Source organism: Schistocerca americana, chromosome 2 (assembly GCF_021461395.2).
Source record: "Schistocerca americana isolate TAMUIC-IGC-003095 chromosome 2, iqSchAmer2.1, whole genome shotgun sequence".
NCBI lineage: Eukaryota > Metazoa > Arthropoda > Insecta > Orthoptera > Acrididae > Schistocerca > Schistocerca americana.
The window spans coordinates 644,978,326-644,999,541 of NC_060120.1; the positions used below are offsets into that span (position 1 = coordinate 644,978,326).

Genomic DNA, 21,216 nt, shown 5'->3' on the forward strand with positions numbered 1-21,216 from the left:
TTGTTACATTTCTTTAATCCTTTTCTTACGACTGTTCCAGTTATCAAACAAAAAGTCCTGCAATTCTGTACAGAAAAATCAGACAATTACCCACACTTGTAGGGTTAAGGAGGCATCATTATGTTGAAACCAGTCTTGAGAACTCAAGACTACCAATGAGATCATGTTATTGGCAATCCTGAAAATAGTTCTCTGGGAATTCCACAATATGTAAATAAGGAGTACATAAACATAAAAATTTTAAGCATAGATTTTCTTAGGCAGCATAATTACATAAGTTCTTTAACATAATTCTAGAGCCATCACTGTCGTTTAACTTTATGAAATATAAATAAAATATGTCAATATTTATTTAACTCCAAATAAAACTTCACTAGCATTCTAATATCAACAGACAAGAGTAAAGTGATTTCAAACTTGTGCAGCACAGACTGTATCAGCAGAGAACTTTGGTATGAGAATGTAAAAACTGCATGCAGCATCAAAATGTGAATTTGACCTGGATGACAAACTGGGAGTCAGAAACAGAAGATATCAATATGACTCAATACAAACATGTATAAGTATTTATGAGCTTGACACATCAACGAGGCAGTTAATGAGTCACATTCATCAATGAGGCAGTCCATGAGTCACACTCAATGTCAAATAAATCAAACCTTAATAAACCCATCATAATGCACAGTTCTTCACTTTTATTCAACATTCATTCTAAAGAATCCTTTTCAGCACAATCAACCTTTATTATTTATGAAAGGTCCTGCATACATACACATACAAATATATAAGCTCATAATATCCACTGATAACTAAAATGTCATTACTCAGGCTACAAATATTATTGGCCAGATAAGTGCACTGATGGGCCAAAATATGAAGACCAGTGCCCACCACAAGACTAAATGCCATCTGGTGGCATTGTGGGGTTATGACACGCAGTAAGGGAAATAGGTCAGTGGAGCACAGATGAATGAAATATTATAGGGATGATATGGGCTCAAGTGTGGAAATCCACTGACTTAAGCGACTTTGACAAAAAGATCATCTCTCCCAAGCACGTGTGAAACACCTAATTCGCTTGATATAAACCCGCTGGAACACATCTGGGAGTTAACAGGTGCCAGCTCCGAGCCTACAAACCACTGGCAGGTAATATATGGAAATTGTGTAACCTATGCAACAACATCTGATGCCAAACACCTCTGGAAACCTACCAAGGACTTGTTGAATCCATGCCATGCAGAAGCACAACTTCCGAACATGGACCAACACGTTCTTTGACTGGTAGTCATAATTTTTTATTCATCAGTTTATATTTGAAGTACTATGACTTTTACATCCCAAAGATGATGGCACACATACCCATCAGCAGCAGCATAATATACCCTGATGAGCCAAAACATTACGATCACTTTCTTAATAGCTTGTTTCTCTATCTTTGGATCGAAATACATCAGGGATTCGACAGTTGGTTGGTGGGTTTGTGGAGGTATGTAGCATTAAGATGTCTGTGCACAGGCTGTGTAATTTGTGTGAATAATGAGCCACTGACTTGATTATGCGGTGATGGCGCCCAATAGCGACCCAGATGGAGTCCACTGGATTTTAATCAGGCAAATTTGGCCACTGAGACATCAAAGGGAGTTCATTATAATGCTCCTCAAAAACAATGTCACACAGTTCTGGCAATAAGACATGGACAATTATGCTGCTGAAAGAATACATTGCCATCGGGAAGGGATGCAGTTGGTTTGCAGCTGTCAGCGTGTCTTCAATTAATACCACAGGTCCCATGCAAGTGCAAGAGAATGTCTCCCATAGCATAAAACTGGTCCCATCAGCCTGCTTCCATGGCGAGATGCACGTTTCAAGCCGCTGTTCACCTTGATGACCATGTTTGTGGGGAAGACTATCAACCTAGTGTAGCAAAAATTTGATTCACCCAAAGAGCCGACACATTTCCACTGATCCGACAGTTGAATCCCGATGGTCCTACGGCCGCTACAATTGTAACTGATGATGTCGTTGGGTACTGATGATGTCATTGGGTAAACATGTGAACATGTAGGGGTGGTCTAATGCAGAAACAATGTACAATGGACGGTGTGCTCTGAAACACTTGTGCATGCACCAGCATTGCGTTCCTTCAGCAGATATTGCCGTCTACCCTACCTTACTAGGTAGACAAGCCTCTGAATTGCACATTCTGTAAAGAGACGTGGACATCCAACCATTTAATGCCTAATAGTAGTTCCACTACCCTTCTACCAGTCTGTAGATGCTCATGACAGTAGCACGTGAACATTAGAACAGCTTCACTGTTTTCGAGATACTCATTCACATGCTTGGGAAAGAATAATCTGCCTTTTGTCGAAGTTGCTTGTCTCAGTGGATTTTCCTATTTTCAGTCCATATCTTCGCTAGGGTGATCTCCTGTCTGTGTCTGCTCCACTTACATACACTTCTTACCGTGTCACGTGCCCGCAATGCCACCAGGTGACATCAAACATCACAGTGGGCAATGGTCATAATGTTTTGGCTATCAACGTATGTACTGGTTTCTTAGCAAATGCCAATGACATTTGTTGATAACATTTATATAATGGTGTAATTACACGGTTGTGGTAATTAGCATATAAATTTGAGAATTGTGCATTTGCCAACAGTGATATGTTTCACAAGTTATCCAAATGTATATGCTGATTATCACACTCATATAACTATCCAACTTTATAAAAGTTATCAGCAAATGTCAGTGGCATGTGCTAGAAACCAGGATATAAAAGATCCACTGATTAGGGTTATGTATACTACTACCTATACACTGTAGGACAGCTTGCACATGTACATGGACCTACCAACAAATATGTAATACATGTAAAATACATATTAAAGTGTATTAATTAGAACTGTATCATATAAACATTAACATGTTTCTGAAATCGAAACAAGAAAAATAAATCAAACCACAAAATTTGAACCACCTTGATATCTTCAACCGAGTGTGGTCTTAGATTCAATGTGGGCAGGGAATGAAAGAATAAGCCTTGTGAAACTGAAGAGATGACTTCACAGTCAAAGAAAAACAAAACAATAACCAAAATAAACACATTCTGTTCGAAAGTGCAAATCTTTGAAAGCAAAATCTGCTTCTAACAAACATTCATTCATTCATTCATTGAATTTTAGTATTCTTGGAACCTCCTTGGCATGCTGCCTACAAGGTGGTAGACACACTGCTGCTCAAGCCTGTCTCGGTCTTTGATGGCAGCTCTTCTGAGGTCATCCACTGCGCGAGGACAGCTCCACAATGACACAATAAAAGTTTTAACTGGTCTTTAAGGTGTTCAACTGCAACAGAGTTCTTGTCAGCAGATACTGCATGGCACATAATTCAGTTGAACCCTGTCTCCTGGAGGAAGAACAAGGATTCATTAGAAACTTAACAACGTTCTGTCTTGTTTATGTGCCCTTTCGATAACATAACAGCTCAATGAATTGTTACCTTTACCCTCAATTATTTACATTCCATCAGGACTTTCCATTGTCATATTTAAATTAAATTTTAATAACACAACATGTCAAAAATAACTGCTAAATCAATCATTTGATATGTAATGATTTATTGCTGAACATTTCATCAGGCGTGTAGTGGGGCATTAAAAGTTCAGCAACTTACACGGGAGGTGTTACATATAGTACAATTATTTGAAATCTCGCAAGCTGTATGCCTCCATAAGTGAGATTCCACATAAGTAGCTCATGTCAAATTGTAACAATGGCAGTTATACTGCCTCCCCACAATGCCATCCTCCCTATTTGTTTCCATTATGTTTTGAACTGAATCACAGATTCAGTTGCCCCAACCATCAAGAAAAATGTGCACCATATGGACAAAATGGGCAAATCGTTGTTTGTCAATGCAATTGTTTCCATTCTTTGCAACTGACCACGAACTTAGAAAGTATGGATGCATAGATTACATTAATCAGTACACAGAGCTCCACTATGATTATTTTCAATCCACTCTCAGGCTTACACTTTACATGTTTCTTGGACGATACCAGAAATTCAACCACACTAATTAACATCAGCACCAGGGGTTAATTTCTGCACTCCAAGGGATTGGTTATTTGTAATAATGAATATAAACTTACATCAGTCCTGTTGTAATACATCTCAATGAGTAGAAGACAACTGCCATTTAAAGCATTTACTAATGGTCTAACTCCGTGTCTAATGTTAAATCGTGTTTAGTTTTTCCTATCTCTTTGGGATGTCTAAATTGTATGTAATCCCCATAGGACAGAAATATCTTCTTCATTATTCACTGCTTAATGCTTTATTACGTAATCCTGGACACGCATTCACCAAACAGCTATGAATCAACTGTTTGAACACTGCAGCTGGAGGCAGTTGAAAACATGACGTCATAGTCATGAAGACTACCCACGTGTATAGAGCAGAACTAGGGAGCAAAGCTACATTGATATGGGGACAGACAGTAGCATCTGTTGTTTACATTAAATCTTGTGGTTTTATTGATTTGATTATTAGAAATGATGTTTTACAAACCTGAATTTCAGAACAGTATTTCATAAGAACTGACTTTTCATTGTAAGTTGTAAACCAAGTTTTCAAAAATTGTTACTTGTGATTTTTATGGCTGGGGAGGGAGGGCAGATGGGTGGTGGCTGGGGCGTTTGTATGGCTGAAGGGGTGCATTCTGGCACCTAAGACTTTGGAGCTTAACTGATTGGCGGCACTCGTTCGCAATATAATTCACTTGCTATATCAGAGTTCCTTGTGGAAGTTAAAGAGGATGCGGAAATTAAATTCCACTGAAAGGAAACTTCCAAGTAGACACAAGCTGCAAGCATGTCTCCCGAGAACTAGTATATAATACTTTAAGATACGACACATTTACGGCATTTAAATGCTCCATTATGCAGTGAAATTAGTTTTGAATTCTATCCCACTCAACTGCTGGACAAGCTGTTCTAACGAGTTTTCATAATATGTGTGCTGTTTGTGGGCTGTGCAATAGCATTCAGTGAGCAGCCAAGTTTTTCTGCACTAGAAACTAGAGACCAATGTCACCGTCACTGTCACCACCACCACCAAAAATGTAAATAATTATAATTTTCATATTTCTCGACTGTGCTCTTATGTGACGGTACTGCAGTATTTTTTTGGCACATTCAAAATTGAGAATATGGAAAATAGAGCTTTTGAATGTAATAATGATTTTTAAGTGTTGGTGAAATAAATGTTGATGTCACAAAGGGACCTGGTCTGGTGTTGGATACGGAAGGTGCAGAGCAGATAGAGCCCATTTGCGTAATATATGAACAGTGCTTAGTTGAAGTCAATGATAGTCAACAAAGTTTGCTAGACACTCATAATTATAAATTTGGAGCTGCCGAAGGGCACATAAGATCAAGTGAGTGAGGAGCATGTCAAGTCTACTTGCACTAAGAGAAAGATAACCAACTTAGAAGACGAGGAAGGGAGGCAGTCGTCCCTCGTCCAGTAGTGCAGGTGACAGGTGTCCTAGTAAGAATGGTTACAGTATGTGTCACAAACAAGTGGATTCATGGCAACATGTTGGACACATGTCATATGTAGCATCAGTTACAACATACTGACTGCAAATAAAGGGAGGTGCTCTTGACTCTGCCTTGGATGCTGAGTGTGTTGCTCTTGCATATTGACTCCTCTCCTGCAGGACTTAGAATGCGATGCATTTATAGTCATCTAGTAGAGCTTCTTGGCATAGCTGGTCAGACACCTTTCTGACTTGGGACATTTTTTGACATTGTGTTATTAGTACAGCAGAGCTGAAAAGTTATCTTCATCGTTCTATTAAAGTTTCATAGCCACAATATTTTTATCTCTATAAAAATTCCAGCCAATTAGCCTTCACTTCTCTATCTACCTCTTTGAGCCAACGGGTCACTGTGCTCCTCACTCATACCGCATACCATCTGGTAGCTTCAAATTAGTAATTATCAATGTCTAGCTGTTGTTCATCAGCACTGACTTTAGCTTAGTACAGTTCACATATTTCCCATATGAGCTTTGTCACTCAGCTCCTGCCCTCACACACTGCCTACTTTCATTTTGTTAATTTTATTCCCAACACTTAAAATCTGCATCACTTTCAGTCAAATCATTTTTCACATTATTATCAGTTCTGAAAACACGAACCTGCTTGACATAACCATAATACTGTTCAGTCACAAACATACCAAGAGATGTATTAAAATTATAACGATTAATATTTTGCATTGACAATGACAACAAGAAAATACACATTACTTTAACCTACAATTATGTTCAGCACACAATGACACTAAATTTTTGCTCAATATGCAGAGAGATGGTGCAGGGTAATGGTGTGACTATAATGTCAGAATTAGACTGCACTTGACCTTTTACGAATGTCATGATTAGCTGATACAGAGTGAGTCAAAATGGACTTTACAACCTTGGAATAACATAGAAATTCTTTGAGATAACTTACAGAATAAGTAGATGTATCACCCAGGTTTGATTCACGTATCACATCGTATCCCATTCCATCAACAGGTCCACCAGCATAGTGCACAGTTAAAAATGGCTACTTACACTGGTATGGAGCATGCTTGCTGTGTGTCTTGGTTTCATGAAACGAACTCTGCAACACTGTTCAGTGTAAATTTCCCACTGAATATGCTGAAGAACCTCCAAAGCAAGCCTACAATTTACTCCTGGCACAAGAAATTTGTTCCGAAGTGTTGTTCACAGCAAACATGATAAATCACCATGTTTCCCTCGAGTTGACAATATGCCTGAAACCTTTTTAATTCCATAGATCAATGAATATGACCGAGATGGGATGATTTACCATTAGTGAGATAGTGCACCACCTCAATTCCTCATGGAAGTTAGAGGTTTCCTGAATAATTGCTTCCCAGGTTGGTTGACTGGCCGTGAAGGGCCAATCGCATGGCCACCTCTCTCCCCAGACTTGATGCAACTGTATTTTTTTCTTTCGGGTCTCTTTAAAGACTGTGTGTATGTTCCGACCCCCTGCGCCCACCTGAAAAATCGAATCCCTGCTGCCAATGCAGAACTTATACCCAATTTGCTGCAATGAGTGCAGGAAGAAACTGATTACCAGTGGGGTGTGTGCCACGTCAGAAATGGCAGTCATTTGTCGTTGTGGTCTTCAGTCCTGAGACTGGTTTGATGCAGCTCTCCATGCTACTCTATCCTGTGCAAGCTTCTTCATCTCCCAGTACCTACTGCAACCTACATCCTTCTGAATCTGCTTAGTGTATTGATCTCTTGGTCTCCCTCTATGATTTTTACCCTCCACGCTGCCCTCCAATGCTAAATTTGTGATCCCTTGATGCCTCAAAACATGTCCTACCAACCGATCCCTTCTTCTAGTCAAGTTGTGCCACAAACTTCTCTTCTCCCCAATCCTATTCAATACCTCCTCATTAGTTACGTGATCTACCCACCTTATCTTTAGAATTCTTCTGTAGCACCACATTTCGAAAGCTTCTATTCTCTTCTTGTCCAAACTAGTTATCGTCCATGTTTCACTTCCATACATGGCTACACTCCATACAAATACTTTCAGAAACGACTTCCTGACACTTAAATCTATACTCGATGTTAACAAATTTCTCTTCTTCAGAAACGATTTCCTTGCCATTGCCAGTCTACATTTTATATCCTCTCTACTTCGACCATCATCAGTTATTTTGCTCCCTAAATAGCAAAACTCCTTTACTACTTTAAGTGTCTCATTTCCTAATCTAATTCCCTCAGCATCACCAGATTTAATTTGACTACATTCCATTATCCTCGTTTTGCTTTCGTTGATGTTCATCTTATATCCTCCTTTCAAAACACTGTCCATTCCGTTCAACTGCTCTTCCAAGTCCTTTGCTGTCTCTGACAGAATTATAATGTCATCGGCGAACCTCAAAGTTTTTACTTCTTCTCCATGAATTTTAATACCTACTCCAAATTTTTCTTTTGTTTCCTTTACTGCTTGCTCAATATACAGATTGAATAACAACGGGGACAGCTGAACCAAAATGATGCATCTACCGATTTGGTACGTTATCGTAATAAATTTCCAAATTATTCCGAAGTTGTAAAGCCCTGTTTAACTCGCTCTGTATTTGCCATTAAAAGGGTTAACATACATTGAAAGTCACACTAAACGTACCACACCTCCCTCCCATATTGCTCGTGGTGTTAATTCACTAAGACATGTCTCAACAACTTGCCCTGTCCTTCACGTCTACTTTTGAAACAATTTTATTAATTTATAGAATATGATTGTGTGAATAAAAACTCTTTTTGCACTGCAATTAAAAGGATTTGGTTAAACTGAAAAATTATAAGTACTTCTCGGAACATTTAACAATCTTGTTACTAGCAAAACAAAACACACAAGATTTCACTAGCCATGTCAATACTTACAGTGCGTACAGCACCCCAAACAGCTTCCTGCAGTCCAACAATACGTGTACCCACTAAATGTACACCAGCTGCCCATACCGCACATTCTTCATGTGTCCACACCTCGTAGCAACTATCATCCTTACCAACTGGTGTCATTCCAGCTACAGCAACACTTCCATCAACTGAATGTGATCGTTTTGCCTGTACAGATACAAAGTTCATGATACAAACAGCAGATTTAAATAGCAATTTTAATTAAAAAAACTGTTATATATGGATCAGAATAACAAAGTGATTGACGGTTAGCTGTTTGCCACAACCATAGCAACAGCTAATAAGAGAATGTGCTTGGTTGTTCCTTTTATCATTGTTAAATATCTCTGCTATCGCTAATATCCAATTGCAGATGACACTTGTGGCTGATGGCCTAAAAAGTTATGATCCGTTTTGTTGTGTGCTCTGTTTCTCTGTGCAGAAAATTCATTTTGCACTGCAAAACGTCTGAGGCTTGCAGCAGAAATGTGCAAAAAAGTGAGATTGTTAAATGGAAAATTCAGAGATCTGCTCATGTTTTGCATGGTCAGATATGGGAGTGTGTGCGTGCTTGGTACAGAGTATTTTGAGAAGGAGGGACTATTGCCTCTAACAAATGTCATCAAAAGGACTGCAGATGCTTTGAAGATACATAAAAACCCTGACATCAAAATTTGTGAGAAAAAATACTCTGCAGAAAAGGAAGAGGCTGGTTATGGACACCTAGTAAAAAGAGCACAACAGAACAAGTAACAAACTTAGACTCTCTTCAACAAGTTGCTGTTCTCAGCCACATACCTGGGTATTACAAGAGACTGAACATCCAACTATTACAAGATTGTCTGTTACTCTTCATTAGGTAAGATTATTCAGCATCAGCAAGATTCCTTTGTTAATCCCTTAATGCCAGGCATTGCGAATTCGCATACCATTGCGACTCTAATAAGTGAAAGGGTAACTGTTTTCGAGTGCCAGTCCCGATAGGTACAGACTCTACACAAGACAACAAACGCTTCTGATATGGGCCATCTTCTCCTCTTGAGAGTTTCGGGTACTTCTAGAATGACATAATTTTCAATTTCCTCCACAAAATCATTAAGGGGTTAATGCTTGTCAGAGCTCTTGCTTTGTGGTTAAGTGCCACCCCCCTCCCCCTCTCCTGCACGTGCGCACGCATGCACGCGCGCGCGCACACACACACACACACACACACACACACACACACACACATTGTTAAAGTGCCATTTGACGACATTGTGCGGCTTGACTAAATATGGATACATGCCAGTCATTTTGTCAGGAGAGACTGGACAGATGGAAGTTTTGCTGTTACTGTCGGAAAGGGTGCAATGATTATTGTCTTGTGTGCTGGATTTTCATCTGGTTTCGTACCGAACTGCCTACTTTTTTCAAATCAAGCAAAACAAATGACTACAATGAGGAGACGAACCATGATAATTTCATGTGGTTCAAGGGGAGATATTGGAAAACTTCAGCCATCTGTCATTATAATGGACAATCCCCCATACCATTCAGCTGTTAGAGATAAAGCAGTGATGATAGTAACACAAAAGCCAACATTGTTGAATGGCTGAAATGCTATAATGTCAAAGTTCAGGACAATTTGTGCAAAAATAAACCCGAGTTTCAACAGTGTGTTGTTGACGAAGTGGCTAAAGAACAAGGTCATAGAATTCTTAAGCTATATGGCAGAAATTCAAAAACTGATAGAGGAAGTACTACCACAAATAAATCCAGAGAAGTTGAGTAATGTAGCACACCACACAGAAACAGTTGTTAAACAAGTATGGAAATGTGAAATGAGTGGAGAGATAATATTGAAAATATATTTATACCCTTTGTACAATTGCAGTGACTCATCCATTGAACAGAACACATAACGACAGTGTCAAGGAAGAAAGTGACTCTAAACTAAATGGCGTTTACCCTTTGCCATAACTCACCTTTCTTTTTGCATGATTTTTTTTGAGTGTCTACCCCTTTTCCACTATTAATCACATTTTCAGATTAAGGAATACCTCCTTGCATGAGTATAATGGACTACACACATATTAAAGTTTTAGGTAACTACTTACGCAGTTTGTATTATTTTAATGTTGTTAGTCATTTGAGTTACACGAACAATTGAAACCCATTTTAGCACCTCTTTCATTTCGATTACGTCAGCTGATCACGACTCATTCTCATTATCGTAAAACCCAGTTTTTATTGAGATATACAAATAATAGGAGCGCAGTATAATTTTATACAAAGGAGTGCTTTTGTTAAGCTACCAGTATATTACAATCCTGTTAAGCAAACTCAATAATGCACATTACAAGGCAGCATGAGGAGATAGTATGGAACCACACAGCTGCTGCTACTACAGCCATACTGTGTGCACACGCACCAGTTAACCAACATCGCCCTCCTGCCCCTTCCACACTCAACTGTGCTCCACTGTCAGTCTCTTTGTTATTCTGATTCTGTTATATAGAAATATATACAAAATTCGTGATGGTCTGCCGCAAATGTTTTGATGATAAAATGAAACTTTTTAAACTGTTGTAAACTTTCATAATTGATATAGTAACACTATGCAAAGTGCTTGAATGTGACAAGTTAGAACTGGTCACCAGATTGGGACTCTGACTCTGATATCTGTCTATAATAGGCACTATCTCATCATTCCTCTAGGCACCTCGCACAGATGTGTTCAGTTGAGAAATTAACTGTAAGCATACCTCATAAATGTATGTTAAGCTGGCACACCGGCTGTGAAAGGCAGATGTCATGGTGTGTGTCACAATATGGCACACATTTACAATGTCACAAGTAACTGATACACTGTTGCTGTGTCAAAAAGTAGGTTGAATGCATGTCACTATGTAGAGTGTTACCAACTATATGGTATTTGTATTATGCAAAACAAGGGTACTGCTAAATATCAGCTATCAACAAACTCAACCAGTCTCCAAAATCAAATTAAACAACAGGATAACTATAGTGACTGGCATGAAAACAGGGCTTCAAGGTCATCTCGCCGTCTTACAGCATTTTATAGTGATAATTTCAAATGTTCATAAAAATTATAAAAAAAATACCAGGCAACTCTATTTTTAGTCTAGAATATGATGGAGTACTTTCCAAAAGAAAATTGTCACTAGCTACTAGGAAAAAAAATAAAAACTAACATTACAAGAAATTTTGGAGGAAAATAATTTTTTACTTCAACCTGTGGTAGTAACTGAATCACTAATGTGATTAGAATGAAAAAAAATATATATATGAACATCCTCAAAGTTTACAGATGCATATGCTACATCTTTTTTTTGGAAACATGGAAATATTCTGAGGTAAAAAATAAAATATTATAAGAGGCGTGAAACTGTGCCGACAGCATAGCGAAAAATGTAGTCACTGATGAATTTTCGTTCTGTAGGACTGCAATGAAACTTCCCACGAGAAAGTTGTTAAGAAAACTACAAAATCATTTTGGTAACGTTTTAGACATCATTATTGCATCGTATCACGTACAAAGGCAAATTACTTCTGCGATATTCTGTGCGCAACAGTACGCGAATCGTCATAGGCCGTCGCCAAGAGTTTTGTTCGGACGGCTCGCTTTAATGTGACAGAGAATATTCCCCCCTTCAAAATATTTTACTGGCTGCAAATACATATCCTTTGTCATTGCGTCCATCACTTAAAATGCCAATACATGCTACGCAAAAGTAATTCTGGTTATTTTGAAGCGAATATTTTCACTGAAGTTGAGCGAAATATTTGTTCGAAAGGTTTTGTGAAACACAAGTTTTATCTAAATTTGCTGTAAGCCTATTATTCTCAGCACACAATACATGTTTGGTGCACAAAAACCTCATTCTTATTACTGCAATGTCCCTGTCTTGTGTTATAAACTTCGTCCATCATTAAAGTTTCTGAATTAAAAACCAAGTGGGCAGAGAAGACAGTGCACTGAAGTGATTGGCCAGTATAATCAATTTTATCACAGAAATTTCCCTGTATTTCTCTAGACATCGGATACTATCCTGTCATATTAAAGCAATACAATTCTACGTTCTAGCTTTTTGTAAAAGTCATCAAATATCATTGATTTCTATGCTCTTCTTGGAGAATCAGAATAGGTGCTGGGACTGTTCTGATGTTACTGCACTATTTATATATACATAAGCACCACAACATTTTGTCATTTTATAACTGCATTACCCTTACTACGAAACAGCCAGTACATCCTTCTATGAAAGAAAGAGTGTTAAATTTTGAATGTACAAATAAACCGAATGCAGTAAGATTACATCCAAAAGTAAAGACATTTGATACTGGTTTTTAAGAAAAACTGTTGTTAATTAATGCAGAGTTGACAATCTTATTTTAATTGGCAGTTACTGTCAAGTAAACTAATCGCCACACTTGTGATAAATTTATCAGACGTCTACTGTAAGGAGAAAACATTCACAGTATGTCCTCTATAACTAAACTGAATAGACAAACATTTAAATCAAGTCAGCTTTATGCATAGACGGCATTTACCTAAACTGAAGGATCTTCTGGCTTCATGTCTTCAGATTCACTGTCACTTGTTTCAGCCAGATTTTTCATCACAGATTCCACTAGGGTGTTTCTTAAACCGAGCTTCAAGAAATCAGTTTCTTGTAATGCTTCTGCGTGTTTTACGCACCTCTACCAGTCCCGCTGAGTAACATTGTCAAGAGCTTCGAGCGTTAGCTTCTTGACATCAGCAAGTTTGAAAGTAGTATTTATTTTCCACTACTTCTCACTTTACTTGGGCCCAAATCAATTCAATGGGATTATACTGGCAGTGATACGGTGGTAGATGTACCACTTGGTGTCCCGTTTCATTTGCCAGTTGATCTAATTCTTAAGTCTTTTTGGCACCTATGATTTCTTCCTTAGACAGGAGTTCAGCCTTCGTTTCATCCACTGAAAATGAAATATTCTTTCTCTTTAACCACTCGAAAATATCTGCCTTGCGCTAATTTGAATGTGGCAGCTTTTCTATCTGAATGGAGTGGTAGCTGGCAGTAACTGACCCTTCTTCCAGTGCAGACAACAGTAAAATAAACCAATCCTTAAAAACTTCTCCATTCATTTCTGAATGTTATTCGGATTGGCAAGAACTTTTCCTACCATTAAAAACAAGTTTGGCCACTGGTATGAAGCCTGTGGTTAATGTACCAGCGTGGGCGATGATTAATCGGCCACCTCTACCAGTAGGCACTTGCAAACCACTGCTTCCTTTGGAGTCTTGCTGTATATACTTATTGGAGTGGTTCTGTGAAACCCAAGTACACTAAAGGCCTGGTTGTCTTCAGCAAGCAAAGAAGTGCATTGTATGCAAAAACTTCACTCTTGCCGCTGCAAGGGAGTAGAGAAGACGAAGAATGAAGATCTCCGAGCCCAAGTAATTAATTTTTTCACGGAGGGCAGCCTGTACTTTTTTAGCCATTGGATACTCTCCTCTGTCCTAGTATCCAAGTACAGTTCTAAGCATGAGCTCTTTGTTAAAATCATCAACATCAGTTGATTTCCGTTCACGTTCGTATCCCTTTCTTGGAGAATCGAAACACTCATTCATGTCTGGAAATTCTGCCAATGACACAGATTTGGTAATACAGCCTACAGTTGACTTTGAGACACCACACACTTCAGCAGTAAGTTTATGAATTTGCGCAAAAATTAAGTTATTTCTCGCTTCTTCGTTGTCGACCAGATCAGTAAAACACTTGAGTACATTAGATATGATAATTATCAATTGCTTACGAATGTCTTTCCACCCTTTACGCACACCAACCAGAGTATTACATGCAGGCCGTTGCTCCTGCATTGTTGTTCACCACTGAACAGACGGCAAAGCACCTTCATAAAGACAGTAAGACACTGAGATCAGATGTGAACACTTGATATAGCACGGTAACACTGAACTTTCGGCTGCTCTGACCTACTGCACCGCTAACGGTACCTACATGGCAACAAAGCCGAGAGGCGGGCAAATCACAGCCACAACCCCTGCTGGCGGCAGGCAGCAGCCGTGACCTTGAGAACTCTACTTTCGTGCTGGCCACTATAAGAACATATAATTTCTGACTTAGTTCACACAAATAATTTGCTGACAAGTCAGTCAAAATGGAATTAAGTGTTCAGTGTTTACAGTTATCAATGGGAACAACTGGTTCAACACTGTTGTTACTGTCTTCTATCCACAGACTACTTTGATGTCACTCTCTACGCCAGCCTATCCTGTGCAAGCCTCTTCATCTCTCTGTAACTACCACAATCTACACTGGTTTGAACTTGCTTACTGTATGCAAAGCCTTGGTCTTCCTCTACTACGTCCAACCCCCACAGTTACTTCCATTTCCAAACTAACAGTTCCTTGATGCTTCAGGTGGTCCCCTATCAAATCTACGCAGAAATTAGTTTAGTTTACCTAAACATATTACTTAACCACTAGGCATTCAAATTTTGTCACCCTGTAAATTTTATTTCATGATGAACTGAAACTGATAGTGCCTACAGAGGAAAATTGGACTCACTCTATCTGAGATGATACTACCTATGCAGTGTAAGTGTGCTACTTGTACAAAAAATATTGCAGATATTGGACTTGAACATTAAAGTATCTGTACCTACTTTCCAAGGCACAAATTACAACATAAAAAATAAATTAGTCAATGAAATTATGAAAATACAAATAAATAAGAGGTACAAGCATACCTTGTAAGAGAAATATGATATATGGTCTTTTGATGAATGTACAATAATGTTAACTTACATAGTTTTCAAAATACATTAATGAAATTAAATTTACCTTCTTTGACATTTTTTGATGGAAATGTTCAACCATGTGTGCAGTGCGAAGACTTCGTTTGCCACGTGTACCACTGCCACCGCGTGACTGCTCCTCAACTATATCTTTCTCATCTGCTGATGCAGGCAACTCTCGTTCTGGTCGAGATACGAGATAAGGACCAAAGAGATCACCACTACCAAGTGCCGAATGTGGGCCGCTCTTACAAAAAACACAAATCCACGTTGGATCTGATGTGTGCGCATCATATCGTGCCGACAATGTGCTGCTGAATAGCCCACCACCACCTTTACCTGTAGTAAAAGAGAAGCAATACTTTCATATCTGCTATTACGGTCAGGTAAATGACTATATGAAGCTTGTGCTCAACTCCTAAATCTACTGGAACATGTCAAACATATTTAAGCTGAATTACATGTCTCATTCCATAGCTATATCTGCCCCCCCCCCCCCCCAAATCCCTCATACCCTAGTACAGTGTGTGCTAAGATGGTCACAGATTAAAAAACTGCTGTGTTAGGGCCCTAAACTTTCACCTCAGCATTTATTTTAGCAATCTCTCTAAAAATGAGGCTTTAATATGTTATAAGCATTCTTCCCATGTAAGACAATAAATGTGATATTCTCTTCCGCACAAAATTTGAACACTGCGCTAATCTTATGGTTATAGTGAAACACAGAGTTTCGTATGTACAAATTAATTTTGATCATTTACAAAAGAACATTTTGTTCAACAAGCCATGTATGTTGTTTTTTGCTCAAGTCTAGATCAAGGCCAGCAGCAATCATTGCGGTACTCATCTACTGCTCATAGGTTGACAACTGTCAGTTTCACAGAGTCAATAGGATGATTCTTATACATAACAAATGGGAGGCAAGAACAGAAGCAATGTATTTCTAGAACCAAAATTGAAACCATTGTCTTGTTTGCTGTTTTTCGTTATATTAGTGAGCTTTGAGAAAAATAGTTTGTAATTATGGCAGCGAGAGCTATAAAGCGGACCGATTTAAATGGTTTAGTTCTAAATGCCAACGTATTTAGTTGGTGTATGTCTCATTCTAGACTTTCACACAAATTTTCTTAAAATCTGGATACCAAAAATTTAAGTGCAGAAATTCATCTAATTTAATACAATGAAATGAAAACTATAACTGGCATATGAATCAGTTTTGAGGATACAATGCTGACAAATTGACTATGTTTTGTACCATCCACAATTCTCATTGGTGGCAACGAAACAAATTGGATAATTCTATCAAAAACACACAAATTATGCACAAACAGATACTTCTGAAAATAAAAATGACAAATGATAATAAAGAATAAATTTTTATAGTGCAGGTAATGGTAATAAAAATACTGGAGAAAACATACTGCCAACTTATACATGTCGTTTTGAAGTAGTGCTTTGAAATTAGGTACTGAGTATCAGAATCAAAAGAGCCTAAACAGAAATATAAAAAAACCAAACAACAAATACCGTAAGTAATTAAAAAAATTGTCAGCAAAAAGATATAAACATAAAAAATGCTAAAAATATGAAGTTACATTAAATAATGCCCAGGAAACTGTATAGTTTTTAACCCTCTCATGACAAACGGGATATATGTGTCCCATGTACAAGTTTATTTCCCGGAGTTCACAGGGATATGAAAGTCCCACATCTGTGTGGTGCTGCCATCTAGCATTGAATTTAATAACTGTTTGGAGCCAGGAGGCTCATTGTTTGGCACCTAATGTGTGAGATATCACTTAATTGTTTCAGTTGTGCATTGTGTGGCTTGTGTTTCAGTGATTTTATGAAAATTTTTTCCTGTCTGCAATTGATAGCCGAAGTGAAAGTATTTAGCCTGTTTTACATTGTTTGCTAGAACTAAACAGATGTATGCACATATTTATAGATAAAACATTTTAAAATCAACTTAATTGTTTTGCCTTATGACCAGTGTTAGTAGAGATTTCTATTTGTGCCTTTTGTTCATATTTGTGTCTAACTTTTTACATTTACATATTTGATTTGGTGCTGATCGTATTTTATTTCTGTTGATTTAGTAAGAATGGAAAACTACACACACTCCTGGTTAGTTTTTTCTAATGAATACTTGCCTCCCCATTCTCTTTATATTTCTTCCATTTGAAAGCTGCCTCACAAACATAATGTGAAAAGAAAGTTGGTCACGTTTTCATCTATTATTACTGTACCACATGATGAAACTGTTTTTCAACCCCCCCCCCCCCCCAAGCAAAATTCACCATTTGAGTGACCTACTGCCAATAGAATATCTTCCTCTCCACTGCTCAAACTTGTCTACAACACTCACAACAGGTGTGTACTCCACAATGGATGCAGGGCAGGCCATAACTGAGGTCGTATCACCTCTATCATCAGTGATGCCTAATTCCACTTTATTTAAAACGATTATAAAACTAAAAACAGCTGAATTTTGGAAACACGGCCTGACTCGCTATCCTTTACAAAAACAAGAAACCATTTTTTACTGTAATATGTGAAATTTTAATTCATTCAGTCACTGAACGGTTAAACAATTACATCTGGACAGGCTGAACAAGCAATAAATAAATGGTATTTCACTCACCCCTGTACTCAAGATCATTATGGTAGGATGAATTCTTGCGACGACTGGAACCTATTGATGTTTTCCTGTCATTGCCTTCATCATCATCCAAACGAGCTGGGCCATTAACTACAGTAACACTGTAGGGACTGTCACGGGGTCCTTCTAGATGAACCACAGGGCCTCGTGACCTCCCACTGCTGGCATTACTACCACTGTCAGTTGCAACACCACTTGCATCACGGCCCCGTCTTCTTCCGGCTGCCAAAGGTATGGGGCTGTCACAAGTTGCACCCGCTTCAAGTTTTGGTCGCTTCACCTTTTTCTTGTGTGATGACAGCCCTTCATCACTTATCCCACTAACCCGTCCTGCCTGTTTCCTTTTCTTTTTCTTGGGTGTATTCTCTGATGAAGAGAGGCCTAAGACATTATCGGAAGAACGATGTGAACTATTTCGTGAACCCTTGGGTCGGCCTCGTTTTGAAACTCGTGGTTTTGTATCTTGTGGCGGTGGTGGTGGAGCTGGAGTTGCAGTCACAGAAGGAGAAGTATTTTCAGAACCACTTAAACATTCTAATGCCTTTGCTGCCATTGTGGAAGAATCTGTAACAGATGATGATGGAACTTCCGCCTTCACAGTATCTGAAGAAATATTATCTTCCTCTACAATTCCTGCAAACATTTTCTCAAGTTCAGTTTCAACATCAATTATAGTACTTTTTGGCTCTAATTTTGGCTCAGATTTCACACTATCAGAGTTGAGAACGGAAAGGAGGTCATCTGCATTATCATTCTTTTGTGCAACACTTTCACTTTTCACAGATGATTCTACAGAGTCATTATTCTCCAAGGGTGCAGCTACAATATTGTTAACAGCTTCTTTTGTCACTTCTTTTTCTGCAGGTTTACTATCCTCTTCCCTCTTTATATCACTTTCAGAATTATCAGACAGTAGCCCAGTCAATTTGGTTACAGTTTCACTTTCAGTGACCATGGGCTCTACTTTCACAGCTTCTTTCAGTTTCTCTGAACTATCAGGCATGTCAACTGGAGCTGTCACAGTATCTTCTGATCCTGGTGCTTTTGAGCTGTTACTATTACTCTCTGTATCACTGGATGTCTTTGCAACTCTGACAGGTTTGTCAAGTTTCCGTTTCCGTCTTGGCTTGCCATTGTCTTCATCTGTGCTCCCATTGAATGTAGGTGATGTAGTGCCATCTTCATGTGCTCTACTAGCAGGCCTCTGTGGAACAGCAGGATCACCGGGTGACGGGGACTGAGCATCACGACCACCACCACTATCTTCACTTGTGACTGCTGGAGAGACAATTACGGATGCAGGAGCCACAACAACCTATGGAGATAAAAAAGGTCACAATTATTCAAAATTCTGAAATCAGCAGCCGTTGTTTCATTAAAACAAGCCACACAAAATATAAAAGTAAATGAATGGTAACCATTGGCAGCCAACATATAATAATTCACATGTCAAATACAATAAAACCATCCACATGAATAAAAACTGAACTCAATGACTGATTAACAATTTTAATAGCAAGTATGCGATTCTGGTCAAAATCATTTTCAGAAGGGAAAAAAATGTTTACACACTGAAAAATGAAGACAAAAGAAATAATAATTTGCCAGTCAACAATGTGCATCATCATCATCATCATCTCCTCTCTCTCTCTCTCTCTCTCTCTCTCATACACACACACACACACACACACACACACAAAGGACTATTAAGAGCATAGCAAGCAGTAGAAAAATTCTATGTCTCCACTTATTTTTGCATAGATGGAAACTAAGGATGGAATATGTATCTGATTGCTGCAGAAACCACTTCTGAGAATAGACTGACACCTTCATTTCCAACAACAGGAAAACTGCTATTTGTAAATCAGTATAAACAAGCTCTATCTATATAAATTATACAAGTACTATTGAAGTGTCATGGAGGTGATTTTTAATCCATTTCATTTTCTCTTCCCATCACCAATTCCACTATCATTCCATTCACATATGCTACAAAGGCTCCACAAGAACCAAGGAGCCTGCCCAGGAGGGGTGGCTTGCCTGCCTCTACAACACCGATAGGTGTGACGAAGAAAGTCAACCACATTAGAGGGATATCTGTGGAGAGGTACAACAAACACATGGTTCCTGAAGAGGGCAGCAGCCTTCTCAGTAGCTGCAGCGACAATGGTCTGATGATTGTTCTGGCCTTGTAATCTTAGTCAACATGGCATTGCTCTGTTGGTATATAGCTGAAAACAAGGAAAAACTACAGCTGTTACATTTTCAGAAAACATGCAGATCTATAGCATGGCTTAATGATGATGGCAGCCTCTTAAGTAAAATATTCTAGAAGGAAAATAGTTCCATTGAGATCTCCAGACAGAGACTACTCGAGATGATGTTCTCAGGAGAAACAAACATGGCTCTCTACAGTTCATAACATGCAATGTTAGATTGCAGGGTTATAAATACAAAGTCAAATAGAGGTAATGCAGGAGTTGGTTTAATAATGAATAAAAAAATAGGAGTGCGGGTAAGCTACTACAAACAGCATAGTGAATGCATTATAGTGGCCAAGATAGACACAAAGCCCATGCCTACTACAGTAGTACAAGTTTATATGCCAACTAGCTCTGCAGATGATGAAGAAATTGAAGAAATGTATGATGAGATAAAAGAAATTGTCCAGGTAGTGAAGGGAGACGAAAATTTAATAGTCATGGGTGACTGGAATTCGACAGTAGGAAAAGGGAGAGAAGGAAACATAGTAGGTGAATACGGCTTGGGGCTAAGAAATGAAAGAGGAAGCCATCTGGTAGAATTTTGCGCAGAGCATAACTTAATCATAGCTAACACTTGGTTCAAGAATCATAAAAGAAGGTTGTATACATGGAAGAATCCTGGAGATACTAAAAGGTATCAGATAGATTATATAATGGTAAGACAGAGATTTAGGAACCAGGTTTTAAATTGTAGGACATTTCCAGGGGCAGATGTGGACTCTGACCACAATCTGTTGGTTATGAACTGTAGATTAAAACTGAAGAAGTTGCAAAAAGGTGGGAATTTAAGGAGATGGGACCTGGATAAACTGACTAAACCAGAGGTTGTACAGAGTTTCAGGGACAGCATAAGGGAACAATTGACAGGAATGGGGGAAAGAAATGCAGTAGAAGAAGAATGGGTAGCTCTGAGGGATGAAGTAGTGAAGGCAGCAGAGGATCAAGTAGGTAAAAAGACGAGGGTTAGTAGAAATCCTTGCG

At 38.6% G+C, this 21,216-nt stretch overlaps 1 protein-coding gene across 4 annotated transcripts in view; it reads right to left on the bottom strand.

Annotated features, from left to right (window-relative positions):
- Positions 1-21,216, bottom strand: part of LOC124596607 (nascent polypeptide-associated complex subunit alpha, muscle-specific form-like) — a 109,260-nt gene that overhangs the window by 36,340 nt on the left and 51,704 nt on the right. For all 4 annotated transcript variants that reach the window (XR_006978327.1, XM_047135822.1, XM_047135823.1 and 1 more), the window contains exons 7-9: positions 17,954-19,286; positions 15,356-15,648; positions 8,488-8,670 (exon numbers count right to left, since the gene is read on the bottom strand). Coding sequence is in view for 3 of the 4 variants with exons in the window: in XM_047135822.1 (XP_046991778.1) it covers positions 8,488-8,670; positions 15,356-15,648; positions 17,954-19,286 (1,809 nt within the window). In the remaining variant the exon portion in view is untranslated. The remainder of the gene's footprint in view (positions 1-8,487; positions 8,671-15,355; positions 15,649-17,953; positions 19,287-21,216) is intronic.